The sequence below is a fragment of the Schistocerca americana genome, chromosome 4 (genome assembly GCF_021461395.2).
Source record: "Schistocerca americana isolate TAMUIC-IGC-003095 chromosome 4, iqSchAmer2.1, whole genome shotgun sequence".
NCBI classification, from domain to species: domain Eukaryota; kingdom Metazoa; phylum Arthropoda; class Insecta; order Orthoptera; family Acrididae; genus Schistocerca; species Schistocerca americana.
In genome coordinates, this window is record NC_060122.1 from 345,313,639 (window position 1) to 345,333,539 (window position 19,901).

The following is a 19,901-nucleotide window of genomic DNA, read 5'->3' on the forward strand; positions in this document are numbered from 1 at the left end:
AACAAATTTGGCACACAAACAGCAAACTTCACGAGAATCAGCACTGTGGGGTTTATAGCCTCCTACTTCCAACAGGAGCAGAGAGACAGGCAATCAAGTGTTTTGTAACCCCACCCCCTGTGTTACAGACTGCCCTGTACAACGGTATCCCTTATCGACCTGCTTTGTAGGGCAGCCAATATGTGAGGGTCAGAAAACTGGTTTATGGTAAAGAATTTAACTCTTACTATTACTAACACTCATATCATCCAATTCCACATACATCAAAATAACTTAAATATAGCAAAAGTGGAGAGCAATGGACACAACTGGACAAAGCTTTGCATGCAAAATTCTCCGGCATATAGATGGATACTAAATTGTGACTGTACAAGTACAAAAAGCTCTGTTCTGCTTGTTTTACACTAAGTAATCTCTCTTCATGTCTTGATCTGCAGCTAAGATCAAAAAGCATTTACATGATAGAAGTGTGCAGCAAGGATAACATGTAAAGTTGACAACTAAACATCTTGCAGAAGCCTCTGCAAAAAACTAGTGACTCTTATACTTAAATGACAATGCACATACAGTATAACCCCACTTTTATGTTCCCAGAATTAATGTTTTCCCACCATATATGACCTTTTTTATCAGTCCGCCAAATTTCATATGCCCACAATGTTAATTTCAACCTGATTTTTCATCAAGATATTTATAATTTTCCCGCAATTTACGCATTACGAAAAAATGTCTGTGGAGAAATAATGATCTGGCATGACGTTGGCCATCCAGTAGTGTTTACAAATATTTATTTGGTTAAGTTTATTGACACCAGGGCACTCTATTCAGCGGATTTGAACCGGTAAACGTGTAAAAGTTGGAACAATTGATGCCATATCTCCCGCCACTGCCAAGCTCTACTTGGCGTGGTGGCTGGTGTGAGTAACTAGGTTCGTCCAAATGAAGATATCCTGACAAATCACAACCATTTACAAACTGTCTCTACTGCGCAAACACAGTTTCGTGATTGTTGTGATCATCGTGACACCTTTGTCGAACCATATTTAGTATCTTTCGGCGTATGGCCAAGTGGAGCGCTAGTTGACACAGTCATTCACTTTGCATGGCTCAAATGTTTTTTAGTTTAAATGTAGTGCCGGTTACACGTTTTATTCATGCTGAGCAAAACCTGTTTCAAGAATTTATCCTCATTGACAAGTGCAGTATTCACATACGTATTTTTTGTGACATTACAAAACAAACAATGCAAGTGATAGTTTGTGTGTGTATGTGTGTGTGTGTGTGTGTGTGTGTGTGTGTGTGTGTGTGTGTGTGTGTGTGTAAATTTCTACATAACTGATGAGGCACAGTACCTGATAACCTCAAAAAGGTGACAACAGTGCAAGAGACGCAGAAAAACACATATTTGAACAGCACACAAAATACTTACGTACATATTTGCAATTGACAACAATAAAAAATTCTCGAAATGCGTCATGATAAACATGAAAGAATATGTAACTAGTACAGTGTTTTAATAGTTAAATAATGAATGACAGCTGCAGGCTTTCAAAAACATTATGACATATGAAACTGAGTAAAATGTTCCTACTTCCTATACAGTTATCAGTTCCAGTTACGTAAGTGGTTTTCATTAGATAATAAACCTTTATTAAGTAATAAACAAGTCCCTGACAAGTCTTCTGATGCCTGTTCTGTGCATATATCATACATAATGTGCAAAAATGCAAGGGGGTATCCTATACGTAACTTTTATAGGTTAAAACATTATTTTCCACATTTTACATTTTCTTCCATTTTATACCATTTTTTGAAGTCCCTTGAAAAGTGTGAAAGCAGGATGTGTGTGTTGTGTTACGATTTTTTGGAGGAACTTGTGGCACTGTCTAGTGGAGAAAACAAAACACTACTTCAGAACATGGTAGAACATGGTTTTGGGTTTCTTTTGACAAAAACTTAAACGTATATCTAACAGTCAACATAAAATAAGTAAAATAGAGTACCTCCAGTGCACACAGGTTCCTTTCTCTCTCATGTAATAACAAAATATACATTTTTTTAATGATTTGGAGGTGTTTGTTTTGAAGAATCGTATACATGCATTGGAATAAATACTTCAGGTGGTATATAAATTCGATTTTGACAAGTTAAAATATCCATATTATAGGTGCAACCACAACAGAGGCCAGACAAACATGTGATTCCTGAAGACGGGCAGCAGCTTTCTCAGTAGTTGCAGGGGCAACAGTCTGGATGATTGACTGATCTGGCCTTGTAACAACAACCAAAACGGCCTTGATGTGCTGGTACTGTGAACAGCTGAAAGTTAGGGGAAAATACGGCCGTAATTTTTTCCCAAGGACATGCAGCTTTACTGTTTGGATAAATGATGATGGCATCCTCTTGGGTAAAGTATTCTGGAGGTAAAATAGTCCCCCATTCGGATCTCAGGGTGGGGACTACTCAGGAGGACGTTGTTATCAGGAGAAAGAAAACTGGCGTTCTATGGATCGGAACGTGGAATGTCAGATCCCTTAATCGGGAATGGTAGGTTAGAAAATTTAAAAAGGGAAGTGGATAGGTTAAAATTAGATATAGTGGGAATTAGTGAAATTCGGTGGCAGGAGGAACAAGACTTCTGGTTAGGTGAATACAGGGTTATAAATACAAAATCAAATAGGGGTAATGCAGGAGTAGGTTTAATAATGAATAGGAAAATAGGAATGCGGGTAAGCTACTACAAACAGCACAGGGAATGCATTATTCTGGCCAAGATAGATACGAAGCCCACACCTACAACAATAGTAAAAGTTTATATGCCAACTAGCTCCACAGATGACGAAGAGATTGATGAAATGCATCATGAGATAAGAGAAATTATTCAGATAGTGAAGGGAGATGAAAATTTAATAGTCATTGGTGACTGAAACTCTACAGTAGGAAAAGGAAGAGAAGGAAACATAGTAGGTGAATATGGAATGGGAGTAAGGAATGAAAGAGGAAGCTGCCTGGCAGAATTTTGCACAGAGCATAACTTAATCATAGCCAACACTTGGTTCAAGAATCATAAAAGAAGGTTGTATACATGGAAGAAGCCTGGAGATTGGAAGGTATCAGATAGATTATATAATGGTAAGATAGGGATTCAGGAACCAGGTTTTAAATTGTAAGACATTTCCAGGGGCAGATGTGGACTCTGACCACAGTCTATTGGTTATGAACTGTACATAAAAACTGAAGAAATTTCAAAAAGTTGGGATCTCGAGGAGATGGGACCTGGATAAACTGAAAGAACCAGAGGTTGTACAGAGTTTCAGGGAGAGCATAAGGGAATGATTGACAAGAATGAGGGAAAGAAATACAGTAGAAGAAGAATGGGTAGCTTTGAGAGATGAAATAGTGAAGGTTGCAGAGGATCAAGTAGGTAAAAAGATGAGGGCTAATAGAAATCATTGGGTAATAGAAGAGATATTGAATTTAATTGATGAAAGGAGAAGATATAAAAATGCATTAAGTGAAGCAGGCAAAAAGGAATACAAACATCTCAAAAATGAGATCAACAGGAAGTGCAAAATGGCTAAGCAGGGATGGCTAGAGGACAAATGTAAGGATGTAGAGACACATATCACTAAGTGTAAGATAGATACTGCCTACAGGAAAATTAAAGAGACCTTTGGAGAAAAGAGGACGGCTTGTATGAATATCAAGAGCACAGATGGAAACCCAGTACTTAGCAAAGAAGGGAAACCAGAAAGGTGGAATGAGTATATAGAGGTCTATACAAGGGCGATGTTCTTGAGGTCAATATTATAGAAATGGAAGAAAATGTAGATGAAGATGAAATGGGAGATATGATACTGCATGAAGAGTTTGACAGAGCACTGAAAGACCTAAGTCGAAACAAGGCCCCAGGAGTAGACTACATTCCATTAGAACTACTGGCAGCCTTGGGAGAGCCAGTCCTCACAAAACTCTACCATCTGGTGAGCAAGATGTATGAGACAGGTGAAATACCCTCAGACTTCAAGAAGAATATTATAAATCAAATCCCAAAGAAACCAGGTGTTGACAGATGTGAAAATTACCGAACTATCAGTTTAATGTGTCACAGCTGCAAAATACTAATGCGAATTCTTTACAGACGAATGGAAAAACTGGTAGAAGCCGACCTCGGGAAAGATCAGTTTGGATTCCGCAGAAATGTTGGAACACGTGAGGCAATACTGACCCTACGACTTATCTTAGAAAATAGATTACGGAAAGGCAAACCTACGTTTCTAGTATTTGTAGACTTAGAGAAAGCTCTTGACAATGTTGACTGGATTACTCTCTTTCAAATTCTGAAGGTGTCAAGGGTAAAATACAGGGAGCAAAAGGCTATTTACAATTTGTACAGAAACCAGATGGCAGTTGTAAGAGTCGAGGGGCATGAAAGGGAAGCAGTGGTTGGGAAGGGAGTGAGACAGGGTTGTAGCCTATCCCCAATGTTAATCAATTTGTATATTGAGCAAGCAGTAAAGGAAACAAAAGAAAAATACGGAGTAGGTATTAAAATCCATGGAGAAGAAATAAAAACTTTGGGGTTCACCGATGACATTGTAATTCTGCCAGAGACAGCAAAGGGCCTGAAAGAGCAGTTGAACGGAATGGACAGTGTCTTCAAAGGAGGATATAAGATGAACATCCACAAAAGCAAAATGAGGATAATGGAATGTAGTCGGATTAAATTGGGTGATGCTGCTGGAATTAGATTAGGAAATGAGACACTTAAAGTAGTAAAGGAGTTTTGGTATTTGAGGAGCAAAATAACTGATGATGGTTGAAATACAGAGGATATAAAATGTAGACTGGCAATCACAAGGAAAGCGTTTCTGAAGAAGAGAAATTTGTTAACATCGAATTTAGATTTAAATGTCAGGAAGTCTTTTCTGAAAGTATTTGTATGGAGTGTAGCAATGTATGGAAGTGAAATGTGGATGAAAAATAGTTTAGACAAGAAGAGAACAGAAGCTTTTGAAATGTGGTCTACAGAAGAATGCTGAAGATTAGATGGGTAGATCACATAACTAATGAGGAGGTACTGAATAGAATTGGAGAGAAGAGAAATGTGTGGCACAACTTGATTGGAAGAAGGGATCGGTTAGTAGGGCATATTCTGAGGCATCAAGGGATCAGCAATTTAGTATTGGAGGGCTGAGTGGAGGGTAAAAATCGTAGAGGGAGACCAAGGGATGAGTACACTAAACAGATTCAGAAGGATGTAAGTTGCAGTAGGTACTGGGAGATGAAGAAGCTTGCACAGGATAGAGTGGCATGGAGAGCTGTATCAAACCATTCTCTGGACTGAAGACCACAACAACAACAACAAAATAGCTTAAAATTCATAATCGTTTATACAATCAGGTGAAATGTTAAAATAGCTTAAATTTCATACTTGTTTATACAATCAGGTGAAATGTTACAAACTTTAAGTACAATAATCATATTGGGTACAGTGGTAAAATTATACATAAATAACAATTTTGATTGGGATTAATAGATAGATATAAAAGGCTGGAGACAGAGGGAGAGAAACAGAAAGTGAGAGGGAAAGAGATGATGGAAAGAGTGACTTTATGACAGTGAACTTTACATGGCAAGGGGTCTTAAGATTATATCTGTTACATGTAATAACTGCCTAAAGGTTGGGGTAATACATTGGTTAATGCTTTAAAATATGCAGAAGGATGTACAATTTGTGCCAGTAGTTGATGTACATATAGTTTCAATGAGATCTTGCAGCTGCTCTTGGCAGCTATCATGGTAACATAACTAAATATTAATGGTAAACATCAAGGTGTGTGTGTGTGTGTGTGTGTGTGTGTGTGTGTGTGTGTGTAAAATATGCAGAGGGATGTACAATTTGTGCCAGTAGTTGATGTACATATAGTTTCAATGAGATCTTGCAGCTGCTCTTGGCAGCTATCATGGTAACATAACTAAATATTAATGGTAAACATCAAGGTGTGTGTGTGTGTGTGTGTGTGTGTGTGTGTGTGTGTGTGTGCAATTTTAATGATGTAGGCAGTTCCTGAAAACAGAGATGATACTATTGTAAATTTGTCATTTTTGTCATTTAATATGGATTCAGGTTCAGGGTGTATACGTGGATGAGGAAAAAAAATTCCAAGATTTCCTGGTTAAAAATACACTTTCTCCGGGTGAAAATACACTTTTCCCGTGTTAAGTGATGGTATACTTTTCCTCGGAACTGTAAAACTTATCAACCATTGAATCATTATGGTCTTATAAATGGGGCAAAAACATGTTTTGGAAAGATCTGTGATGTGCAGCAACATTTACGCTGCATATTTTCGTATTATGAAAATATTAATTCAAATTCCACCAAACACCGCATGTTACTTTCTGAAGCATTGAAATCAAGATTGCGGTGCATTTTTGTCAGCCAGTCATAGCTCATGTCACACTATCTCGTCAGCCGATGACGGCGGATATTCAGAGCATAGGACACGTGATGTTGTCAGCCAATAGCAACATCACTGTTACGTAGTATGACCACATAAATAGGAAAAGTTAATGGGTTAAAATAATATATATAGTGTTGCTACAAGAAAAGCAAAGCTTTCACATGTAATATTGGTCTTGAAGATTAATCGGTTACAAGAGAATTTAAGCTTTCATATACAACGTTGATCTTTTTTGCGCGTGTAACACTTTAATATGCATCACACAAATGTGCCAGAAAATTTTTTAATAACGACATAAATGTCTGATTATCTGGTCTACAAATTCTCAAATGATCATCCTCACAGAGCTGATTTTTAAACGAGTGCCAAATGCTCTGTGATAAGAAGTTCATCATACATTCTCGCACATAGTTCATCTTGTGTAAAAGGAAATTTACTTTGAAAGTAACGCTTTTCGAACCACCATTCTCAATATTTCACGGCGGCCTGTTAGAAATAAGTATGTTTCATCAGTTACCAGAGAGTGCCAAATAACAGGTGCCACCACACTTGCGCAGTTACAATGACGCATGTAGCCCATATGATTGTACATGTAAAACATTAAAGGATCTTACATTACATCATAAAAGAAATAAGACACCAGAGGATACTCCAAGAGTATCGGAATTTTGTGACCCATACTAAAATGCATGATTCAGCTTAAAGTGCACATTCAGATGTAAATTTTCTTGGAGTACCTGTACTATACCATTACGTGTTTGGTTCTTTATCATGGCATAATGCCATACGTGCTAGAAGATGAAAATTTGCACTTGAAATGCATCAAACAGTTGAAAGCAGCCTGTAGTCTGAAATTAAACACTTCGTTTCAAATAAATGGATTTCCCCAGCGGAAATGAGTAATAAAAGCAAAATTTCTTTAGCAAACCAGCAAAAATAACTTTATTGTTCTGCAAGGCGACTAATTCTTGGCTGTTAGAAAGGTGGAAATGAAATAAAATCTGAAACTAATAACTATTTTAGCCTTCCGTAATTATGTGAATGTATTTTAATTCACTTGAGAGCCCCCAGCCACAGAAATTCATTTTGTTTTCATTTGAGCAGGCCGCTGTGGCCAAGCGGTTCTAGGCGGTTCAGTCCAGAACCGCGCTGCTGCCACGGTCGCTGTTTCGAATCCTGCCTCAGGCATGGATGTGTGTGATGTCCTTAGGTTGGTTAGATTTAAGTAGTTCTAAGTCTATGGGACTGATAACCTCAAATTTTAAGTCCCATAGTGCTTAGAGCAATTTGAACTATTTTTGTTTTCATTTGACGTGAGAGTAATACAAGAAGAGGAAACAGCAAACTCACTAAACGTAAACACGGGTCACGTGGAGACTACCCTCCTCCCCATTACAACTCAACAGTGCTCTGTTACGATTCTACAATATTTCCAAACCGAGGTAATACTAGATAGTGGCATCCCCTCTCCCCCCTTCCTCTAGCGTTTGAGGTAGGACGCTAAAAATTAAATCGACTTTACAAAAAATGTTCATTTTGCAGCGCATATCTTTCTGCAGAGTCTGATATGTAAAACTTGTGTCTTCAAGGAAATGTAAGACATGTTATTTGGTCTTTAGTGTGCCAAAGTGCATTGTCACGCCACTTCACACAGCATTCTTCTTTCGCATGTCACTGTATTTCACTCTGTCGAATTCAAACATGTATATTTTGCAATGAATGCCATCTAACTATATTCAGGATAGTGGAATTAAAAATGTCCTGCGGTGCCTAACATGCTCTCAGTCAGCCGGCCAGGAAAACAAGAACTCTTCAGAACATTTGCACTCTTTATTGCCTATTAGCTAATAACCTGCTGTTTTGTGTTACATAAAATTAAATATAGGATACATAAAATCAGTAAAGACAAGAGACAAGTAAGACACAGTACACATTTCTCCAATCCTTAAGTCCTAGTGTTCCCCCCCCCCCCCCCCCCTCCCCCCCCCCCCCCTCTCTCTCTCTCTAATCATGCTACGGCTTTACATGGTGTGCTTTCCTCTCGTTCGTATCTTACTGCTGCAATATTATTCTGCAGTACCAGTAAACAGTAATATCTTCTGTTACAATATTGGTTTTTACCAGACAAAATTATGACAATATTACTGAAAACTAAAACAATGAAAAAGTCCCAGAATTCTAAAAAATTCCCGGGTTTTTCCCAGTTTTTTTCCCAGATGAAAAAATTCCCAGATTTTTCCCGGATCTCCCGGTTGTCCCAGGTCGTATACACCCTCAGGTTGTTTTGTTTGTTGTTTGTATATTTGGAGTGTTTCAGGGATGTCTAGTTTTCTGCCTTTTGGTTGGATGTATAGGATGCTGATACTTGTGTTGTTAACACGGTGTTTTGTTTCATGCTGGTGGGTGGCTATTGCCGATGTGTGGTATTTTTTGTTTTTTAGTGTTGCCATGTGTTCTTTGAATCTACTCTCAAACAATCTGCCTGTCTGGCCCTTGTAGAAGCAGTCACAGTCCAAACTATCAATTTTGTACACACCTGAGGGATGCAGTGAATTTCGTGTGCTGACATTGTGGGGTAGGTTCTGTCCAATTTTGTTGTTTGTGGTAAAGGATATGCATATGCCTTTTCATTTTAAGACTTTGGCGGTCTGATATGAATTGTTACATAGAAAGGGGACTGTATGGAAGATGTTATTTTCTGTTGTGACAGTGCCATGATATTTAACAGTGCCGCCACAACAGTACGCGCAAACGGCGATAGAGGTGCTCCGCAACTCGGTTGAGCACGGTAGGGCGACCTAGCTACGAACGGCGCCGACCACATGTCACGGCACGGCAGTCGAATAAGAGATACTGAGTTGTTATCATGTAACGAGCTATTGTTCCTAAGTGAGTGTGTTTGAATATCCACGCAATTATTGGTGATTAAAGGTTATAACACATTTTGGTGATGAGGATGGGATATTTTCACTGCGTTGTGGATTTGTGTGTTCGTGATGAGGCAGACATGGAACAGCTTATGCAAGCGCTCATTGAACAACAAACACAGCTGACGGCTGCTATTCAGGCATTGTCGACGTCGCTTACTCATCATCTGTCTTCCTCTTCTCCACCCCCATTCCCTCCTTACGATGAGGCCGCTGAAGACTGGGAGGATTATGAGAAGCGTTTGCGCCAACACATCTTGGCTTTCGGCATTGCCAACGCTCCTATGTGTAAGTCGTTATTTCTATCTTGGATTTCCCCACGGATCTATCAGCTGCTATCTCAGTTAGCCCCTCTGCGGGAACCTGCCTCTCTGTCCTTCCAAGAAATGTGTGACTTATTGTCTAACTATTACCGAAAAAACACCCACATCATTGCCGCTCGCATGGCATTCTACCGGTGTCATAAACAGCCCCATCAATCTTACCGGGCTTGGGCGGCGGAAATACACAGTCTGAGTAGGAAATGTCAGTTTGTCACGGACACTCATCATGAGTCTTATGCTGATTCAATGGTTAGGGATGCTATTCTACGGCTTGCTCCTGATAAAGAAGTTCGGCAATGTGCCCTACAACTGCCAAACCCATCGTTGTCGGAAGTTCTAAGCATCGCTCAATCCTTTGAAGTGTCTCACGCTGCTGGCACGCAAACAGACGTGTGGTGTGATGTAGGCGCTGTACAGTCAACTTTTGACATGGACAATTTGCCTCTTTCACAGGAGAGCGAAGATGTGGAGGCGGTTCACTCGCATACACAACGTCGCATTGGGCCGCAACGCTCGCAGCGAAAACAGCAACCACAGAAGCAGGTTCGTTCCGCACTTCCTTCTTGTCCACGTTGTTTTGTACAGCATGACAGGGCCGCGTGTCCAAAACATTGGGCCACATGTAATTCATGTAGGAAAAAAGGCCACATTGCTTCTGTGTGTCAGTCCCCTAAAGTTCCTGTCGACGAGGACGAGGCATCGGATATGGATGTTAACTGTGTGCTTTCTCAAACAAATAAGTTGTTTGTTACTGTTCGTGTTCTGGATAAAGACATTCGAATGCAAGTGGACACTGGCTCTGCAGTAACTCTCATTAATTCGCGCACGTATTTGGAGTTGGGCCCCCCTCCCTTGTCTCCAGTTACGCGAAATCTGAGAACTTATAATAAACAGAAAATTCCTATCATTGGCCAGTTTGATGCTTCCACTGCCTACAAGTCTGTTGTTAGGCCCCTCACGTTTTATGTGGTGGATCATGCGGGCACTGAAAACCTGTTCGGGTATGATGCTTTCCAGTTGTTCGGGTTCTCCATTGATGGTGATGTGCACCTCATATCTGAGGATATTCCGTATCAACAGCTGGATGGATTGTATTCTGAATTTTCGTCCATGTTCTCTGCTGGTCTGGGTCGTGCCAAGGATTTTGAAGCCCACATTACTCTTAAACCTACAGCTCGCCCTAAGTTTTTCCGGGCACGCCCTATTCCGGTGGCGTTGCGTGCACCTGTCAAGGCTGAGATAGACAGGTTAACAGCTTCAGGGATTCTCCTTCCTGTTACCTCCAGCGAATGGGCATCGCCAATCGTGGTGGTTTCTAAACCAAATGGGAGTCTGCGATTGTGTGGTGATTTTAAAGCCACTGTCAATGCTCAGAGCCTCATTGACACTTATCCTCTTCCCTGTCCTGAGGAGTTATTTACCAAGCTCGCTGGGGGCCGGTTCTTTTCCAAACTTGACTTATCGGAGGCGTACCATCAGTTGCCATTGGATGCTTCTTCCAAGAAATTTTTCGTCATCAGCACTCCTTGTGGGTTGTATCAGTACCAGTGGTTACCATTTGGCATCGCTAGTGCACCAGCCATTTTTCAGCGGTTTTTGGAACAGCTCACGGCTTCCGTTCCCGGCTGCATCAACTATCTGGATGACATTGTTGTCACTGGGGCCTCCACTGAGGAGCACCTTCGCAATTTGCGCTCACTGTTTCGGGTTTTGCATTCAGCTGGGTTGAGGTGCAATCTGGACAAGTCACAGTTCTTCCAACCCTTCATTGTGTATCTTGGCTTCCACTTGTCCCGTGAAGGTATACGTCCTATACGTCAGCACGTTGCGGCCATTAACACTCTACCCCGGCCGTCTGCGGTCAAAGAACTTCAGGCATTTCTAGGCAAGATTGCTTATTATCACAAATTCATTCCAACCGCGGCAGCAGTAGCTCATCCTCTGCATCAGCTGTTACGCAAAAACGTCCCTTTCTGTTAGTCCGACGAGTGTGAGCAGGCTTTTGCCCACCTGAAGGCTCATTTGCAGTCGGCACCTTGTCTTGCCACATTCCGTCCGGGTCAGCACTTGGTTCTGGCGACTGACGCGTCACAGTATGGCCTAGGGGCTGTTCTCGCCCATCGGTATGAGGATGGGTCGGAACGACCCATCGCCTATGCTTCCAAGACCCTCAACGATGCCCAACGGCGTTACTCTCAAATCGAAAAGGAGGCGCTTGCTATCATTTATGCTCTAAAAAAGTTCAGCGTTTTTTTGTATGGTTCTAAGTTTCACCTCATCACCGACCACAAGCCGCTGGTCTCTCTGTTCAGCCCATCAGTGTCGCTTCCAGATAAGGCAGCTCACCGCCTGCAACGTTGGGCCTTATACTTGTCTCGTTTTCACTATGAGATTCACTATCACCCCACGGCCCAGCACGTCAACACTGACGCATTGTCGCGATTGCCAATGGTCCCCGACTCGGTTTTTGATCGTGATGAACTACTCTGTTTCCACGTTGATGAGGAAGAACGTCATGCAGTCGAGGGTTTTCCACTTACAGGTTCGCAGGTCGCGTCGGCTACTGCGCGGGACCCAGTCCTGCATCAGGTGATGGGTTTTGTTCAACGGGGTTGGCCAGACAGGACCAATGGCCGGGCATCGGATCCCCTTCGGATCACCTTCGTCTGTCTGTTCGAGATGGTGTTGTTCTTCTGGCCACGGATGGCGCATCTCCACGGGTCATGGTGCCAGCCTCTCTTCGCAAAGATGTTCTCAAACTGTTGCATGAAGGCCATTGGGGTATTTCTCGGACTAAGTCCCTGGCCCGCAGGCACGTTTATTGGCCCAGTATTGATTCAGACATCGCCCACATGGTTGCTGCGTGTGGTCAGTGTGCTCAAGAACTGGCTGCACCTCGTACAATGCCCTCTCCGTGGCCTGATCTGGCGCAGCCATGGGAACGGGTGCACGCTGAATTTGCCGGCCCCTTCCTCGGTACTTATTGGCTGCTGTTGATTGACGCCTTCTCGAAGTTTCCATTTGTTGTTCTATGTCCGTTGCCCACCACTGTGGTGACGACGCTGGCTTTGTCCAATATCTTTGCGCTAGAAGGTCTTCCATCCATGATTGTCACGGACAATGGCCCTCAGTTCTCTTCGCAGGCCTTCCGTGATTTTTTTACTGGACAAGGGATTCATCATGTTACAGCACCGCCCTTCCATCCACAATCAAATGGGGAGGTCGAGCTCCTTGTCCACACTTTCAAAAGCCAGATGAAAAAATTCCTTAGTGATTTTTCCACAGATGAGGCTCTGCTGCAATTTCTGAGTTCTTATCGCCTCACGCCTCTGGGTGATCGCAGCCCTGCTGAACTCTTGCATGGCTGCCAACCGCGCACTCTACTGCACCTGCTTCACCCTGTCAGGCCTTGTGCTGTGTCCCCTAGTGTGGGAAAATACTCGGTGGGCACCAACGTGTGGGCACGAGGTTATGGATCTCGCCCTAAATGGATTCCAGGGGTGGTCAAGGCTCTTCACGGCCGCCGGTTTTGTGAAATAGGTACGGACGATGGCATGGTTGTTCGCCATTACAACCAGATGCGCCCACGAGTGGTGGCCATGCTGGTGCCACTGCCCCTTCCTTTGCCTCCACCAGCCCGAGAAGCCAGCCCTGTCACTGCTGCCGATCTACCGTACGTGTTGATGCAGCCGACCATCGCTACCACTTCTGAGTACGCTGGAACCGGCCCCAGTCGCGACGCCGCCTTCTCCGGGACCCATCTCGCTGGAGCACACCCCCAGGTCCACGACACCTATGGATGTTGCTCCAGAGTTTTCACCCATCATCTCGTCCAGGAGGCACGTTCCACGCACGAGTTTCTGTCCTGGACATTTTCGACCATACTCTCGTGTCTCTCCGCGGGATCTTCTCAGGGCTTCACAAGAGGCCATGGATGTCTCTGCGCTGTCGATGTCTCCAAGGAAGTGAGTGGTTTTTTTTTTTTTTTTTTTTTTCAAGGGGGGAAAAGTGTTGTGACAGTGCCACGACATTTAACAGTGCCGCCATGACAGTATGCGCAAACGGCGATAGAGGCGCTCCGCAACTCGGCTGAGCGTGGGAGCGCCACCTAGCTACGAACGGCGCTGGCCGCATGTCACGGCACGGCAGTCGAATAAGAGATACTGAGTTGTTATCATGTAACGAGCTATTGTTCCTAAGTGAGTGTGTTTGAATATCCACGCAATTATTGGTGATTAAAGATTATAACATTTTCTTTTTGTTTTTTGTGTTGTGATTGCTTTGGATAGCTCTAGACTTTAGCATTAGAATAAAGAATAACAGACATCAGTTTGAAATTTATCGGTAGCCTACCACAACACACACTACAATATACAACTCCTCTTGTCACTCCACAGCCCACAAAATGGCAGCATTCCGGTGCATGATCAATAGAGCTATCCAACTACCAATCTCCAAACACAAATGTGATCAAGAAATTGAAATAATAAAACAAACAGCTATTGCGAATGGCTATAAAAGCTCCATAGTAGGCACCCCATACACTCAATAATGGCATAAACAAAAAGAAACTAACATCTTCCATACAATCCCCTTTCTACGTAACATTTAATATCAGACTGCCAATGTCTTCAAATGAAAATGCATAAGCATATCCTTTATCACAGACAACAAGATTGGGCAGAAGCTACTCCACATCAGCAGCACACGAAACCCACTTCATCATTCAAGTGTATACAGAATTGAATGTTCGGACTGTTACTGTTTCTACATATGCCAGACAGGCAGATCATTTGAGAGGAGGTTCAAAGAACACATGGTAGCACTAAAAAAAAAAAAAAAATTACCACATATCAGCAATAGCCACCCACCTGCATGAAACAAAACACCATGTTAACAACACAAGTATCAGATCCTATATATCCAAACAAAAGGCAGATAACTAGACATCCATGAAACACTCCAAATATACAAACACCAAAAAACAAAATCTGAATCCATATTAAATGACAAAAATGACAATATTTACAATAGTATCATGTCTGTTTTTGGCAACTGCCTACATCATTAAAATTGCACACACACACACACACACACACACACACACCTTGGTATTTACCATTAATATTTAGTTATGTTACCATGACAACTGCCAAGAGCAACTGCAACACCTCACTCACATATATATCATCACACCAACAGCTTGTGTCCCCTGTCAGCTTAAAACTATATGTACATCAACTACTGGCACAAATTGAACATCCATCTGCATATTTTAAAGCATTTACCAATATACTACCCCAACCTTTAGGCAGTTATTACACGTAACAGATATAATCTTAAGACCCTTTGCCATGCAAAGTTCGCTGTCATAAAATCACTTTTTCCACTATCTTTTTCCCTCTCACTTTCTCTTTCTTTCCCTCTGCCTCCAGCCTTTCATATCTATGTATGAATCTCAATCAAAATTGTTATTTATGTATAATTTTACCACTGTACCCAATAAGATTATTGTACTTAAAGTTTGTAACATTTCACCTGATTGTATAAACAAATGTAAAGTTCAAGCTATTTTAACATTAAAAAAAAAGTAATAATGTTGTTACAATGTATATTCTTTGTACTTTGTAATAATGTTTTCTCTTCTGCAATATGATCCTTGCACCCAATAGTTTCCAGATGTCATATTTGTTTACAAAGTATGACAGTATACATGTGATGTGATACAAGAGTGAAAGGAACCTGTGTCCACTGGAGGTACTGTATTTTATTTATTTTATGTTTACTGTTAGATATATGTTTAATTTTTTGTCAAAATAAACCCAAAACCATGTTCTGAAATAATGTTTTGTTTTCTCCACTAAACAGTGCCACAAGTTCCTCCAAAAACTCGTAACACAATACACACACAAATGTCATACTAACAAATGTAAATCCACCTGATGATGGAGGTTTAAACCTTTGAAATGCGCCATGGAGATTAATAAACAGTGACTGTTAACAGTAAACTTGTTGTTTCGTTTAATACAGCTGTCATCGTGTGTTTCACAGTTCATGATATTGGTACTGGAAATGCTACAGAAAATTTGTGGGATGAATCCACGACAAGAAGAGGCTCAGGTGAAATAGTTTCCTGTCTGCTTAACTTATTGATGAACAATTACAATATGCTTGAAGAACGTGTGGAACACATACTGATTGTATGGTCTGACCATGTGTCGTGCAGAACAGTAACTGGAGTGTTTTAGCACTTGATTTCTGTCTGATCAGCTGCTACTAGTTTACAGAAATACATCAAAAGTTTTTATGTCCAGGTCATAGTGGAAGGGACTTTGCAATGAGTGAGAAACAAAGAAGGTGTCAAAAGTTACGGTTCCTTCAATATGGGAGCATGTCATTGTTAAGGCATTTGTCAATCCTTCGAAACTGATCGTTCAGGAGATAACGACGAAAGACTTCAAGGGCATAGGATCCATTGACTTGATTATCAAAATTTTTGAAAATTACTAATGTGCTCTAGTTGAAGTTGTGTAGTTACAGTCTTTGAGGTGTCAGCATGTGTCATGCTCACAATGTGCTCGCCCAAGGGAAAGGAACTGTATTGTAAAACATGGTTGTGAACCTCAAGTAAAAAGTTTTTTGATGCCTTCTGCTTTTCAGTTGCTCAGTGACAGGGTACTGAAACTCCATAAGGAGAAGAAAAAGGATCTATGGAGATGATGAATTATATGGTGCCAAAATACATGCATTTTTAGGAAAACCTGCAGAATGACAACTGAATTTACTAAAAATTATCTGAATATCTAAGTTCATGGATTGAAAAGTTCTACTGTTTACACGACAAGTAGCAATGTTCATTGTAAAGCTCCATAACAAGTAGTAATGTATTGTAAACACGACTCTGTATTTACAATTCTAGGTCAACTAGTTTCTTTGAAAAATACCAAAGTAACCAAATAAATGTGAAGCTAATGGTAGGAGAGAAACAGCAGCTACTTAATATAACTGCAGATGCAACAACTTTTTTCAAAGTACCAGCCTTATCTTTAAGTTAAATGTCGCTGGCAAAAACATGAATAGCATTAAGCAGTATAGTGACATTTTATTATTACTGTGTACAGATCAAATTGCTACAGTTTTCTTATCTCTGTTAACGAATATCTTGAATCATTCCACCACTCTTAAGGTTATCCTTCTTTTATGGGATGTATGGAAAATCATGAATGAATGAATGTTCATCCTTGGAGTAAAATGAATAATTCAGTGGAATGCAATGAGAATTCTGTAACACACAAACTGAAGGTCCAGCTTATAGAAAGATGATGTACAGCCTATTCACACACTCAACATTTCTAAGAGACTCAAAGAGTTTAAATTTTTTGGTGCAGGAGAGGAATGTCATCAACACTCAGCATCGAACATTTGAGTGAGCTAGTTTTCATTTTCTCACTATTTCTCAGTCCTGACACTTTAAAATAGGCTGTTACAACACTACCAACTGGATACGAGCACTGGCCACATTACCACACCTCTTCACACAGCATTCCTTTATCGCACAACACTGAATTTTGCTCTGTTGAATTCAAACCTGTATGTTTTGTTAAGAAAGCTATCAAATCTATACTTAGGATAGTGAAAATTAAAATGTCCTGTGGTGCCTCTCCTGGAGAGCCCATTGGTTCGCTTACGAGCAGGCACAACTAGTATGTGCCCCATAGCAGGTAGTTCTATTGCAAAACCACTTGGCCACTTCTGCCTGCAGGTGCAAAGGGCAGGACAGTAAAGTCATGTATGCTATAGACTGGCTGCCTGACTGCTCACATGTCAGCTGTTTGCCCACGCTGCTGACTATTGCCTGCAAGCACTCGGTTGCCTGCAGGAAGGCACTCGACCTGGACAAATCTAGTCCAGAGAAATATCATACTTCCAGGCACAAGTCATTTATAACAACTTATAATAGACTCTCTCGGATGGATGTAGTATGCCCTCTAACTTAATATTACCGTGTACTATGAGTATGGATGTGACATCTTGGCAACATTATAAACTATTTGCTGTTACATGCTACTAGAAAATGCTTCACGAGCTAGGCCTACTAAACAAATTAGCTTTACTGGTAGATCAAGTCTGTCCTATCAACATATAATCATATAAAACTCAGTATCGTCTCAAAGACCATTTTAAAAAGATTTTCTCACCTTAAGCAGTAAGGGGTGAAAAATTTGGATGACCTTGGTACAGCATATGTCATGTACAGAAAACCAATCTTCTTATTACGTCGTACCAATTCAATTAAGGACCTCTGATCAGCTACTTCTAGCATGCTTGTTGGTTTCATAATATCAGTAACCTCCTTCTTCTCTTTTCTTTGTGCCGTATGTACGGGTGGCTTATCTGAATAAAAATAACAATAACAATAATAAGAATCATAGTAATAAAAAATGCAAAAAAAAATAAGTTAAAACTAGGTTCCCAAAGATTTTGTAAGATTGATATGTCATTACTGTGCACTGCAATATTAACATATAATTTCTTTTTGTTCCAGAACTTAAGGCTTGAGTGTGGCTCCACCAAATATACAAACAGATTTCACATTTTCAGTTAAATTTCACATGGACATTAAATTCATATCAAGTATCAATCTAAATAATGTATATTATGCAACACATATTTTGAACAAGAAACACAGCTCATTATGTCATTAATGGCATAAGGTAATGGGATCTCTGATGGCTTGAAGTGAGGAACCGTCTCATCAGCCATCATAATAATGTGTAAAAGCCATCTAAAGATGAAAGGAAAACAGAAAACAGATTCTGAGGAATAACAGGAGAAATCAGTATGTTCTTTCCAGAAATACACTGTACTGTATGCCAGGATGAGCAAGAAATGATTTGATGTGAGGACATGTAACACACTACATAGAGACAGATTAAAGTTTGAAAAAAATTCTTCTAAAGTATAAATAACCTAAGAATAAAACCATCCTTTTGAGGAAGAGTAGGAGATGGTTTGGAAGATTCTTAAACAGAAGAAGCAAATGTGCTGACTGTGGGAGAGAAATAAGAGGAGGATAAAATAAACCGGAGAAACTGGATTAAAATAAGAAACAACAAATTATCTGTACAAAAGCTGGTATGAGTGCTGGGCTGTGTGTGTGTGTGTGTGTGTGTGTGTGTGTGTGTGTGTGTGTGTGTGTGTGTCAGAGAGAGAGAGAATTCCCAATCCCTGAATAACGACATTTACAGTGCAGTGTGTTAATGAATAGATAAAAGAAATGAAAATTATCATTAATGTTAAAACTGCATACTCATCAGTATGGCCTGGATTTTTGTGTAATTACATATTTTTTTCCTTCACACCTATGCATGTGAAATTTGCAAATGCTCATGAATTATGTTGCCAGTGTTCACATATTACATTTCAGCATTACATATTCTTACATGCATCATTATAATTATATATTTTACATATCTTAGCTTCGTGCTACATATTATCGCATTTCACCCTTCTTACTCTCAATAGGCCTCTCCCTAGAAAAATATCCAAATCAGACCAACAATAAAAACTGAAGACAGGAAATAAATAGCCTTTAAAAATCACATTACAGTTCAACAAAACAGGGTTTTGTACATTGAGCTGGTTTATGAAAGCTGTCCTTCTGCTTAATTTTCTAAGATCCAAAATTTCATTTCTCAAAAGCAAAGAAGATACGATACCAATACATTATGTAGCATTATCGCAGCCATTGTTCTGTGGAGTAAAGGACTTAATCTGCTGTTGAGACTGGCAGTGGGGTGAACAGCAGACCAGTGCCCCAAGGTTTTCTGACAGATATCAACTTCTACTAATCCAAAAAAAGTTTGTCAAGTAGTACTTCTTAAGAGTTCAAGACTGATGCCTCCTGATGCACCAACATTATCATCTGAAGTAAGATCTTGGATTATGATGCACAATCCTTTCACAAGTGAGGGGAGATTGTTCTAAGTCAAGCTTGCAATAAGGAGATTAGGTGCTCTACAAAGTCCCAACTTCAGCAGTAGCAGTACACACATGTACAAAGCAGTGCAATCATCTAAGGAGTGAATGTTATTGACACAAATGCAAAACACTCAACACTTTACACATGATTTTTTTGTATGATATGTGCTCCGCTATGGTTGCTGTGAACATTCCATGGCACA

At 40.6% G+C, this 19,901-nt stretch overlaps 1 protein-coding gene across 1 annotated transcript in view; it reads right to left on the reverse strand.

Annotated features, from left to right (window-relative positions):
* Window positions 1–18,480, reverse strand: part of LOC124613475 (dynein axonemal heavy chain 6-like) — a 984,594-nt gene extending 966,114 nt beyond the window's left edge. Inside the window, exons 1-2 of the mRNA XM_047142181.1 lie at window positions 18,405–18,480; window positions 17,916–18,111 (exon numbers count right to left, since the gene is read on the reverse strand). Of these exons, the coding sequence (XP_046998137.1) occupies window positions 17,916–18,111; window positions 18,405–18,480 (272 nt within the window). The remainder of the gene's footprint in view (window positions 1–17,915; window positions 18,112–18,404) is intronic.
* Window positions 18,481–19,901: the final 1,421 nt, after the last annotated feature.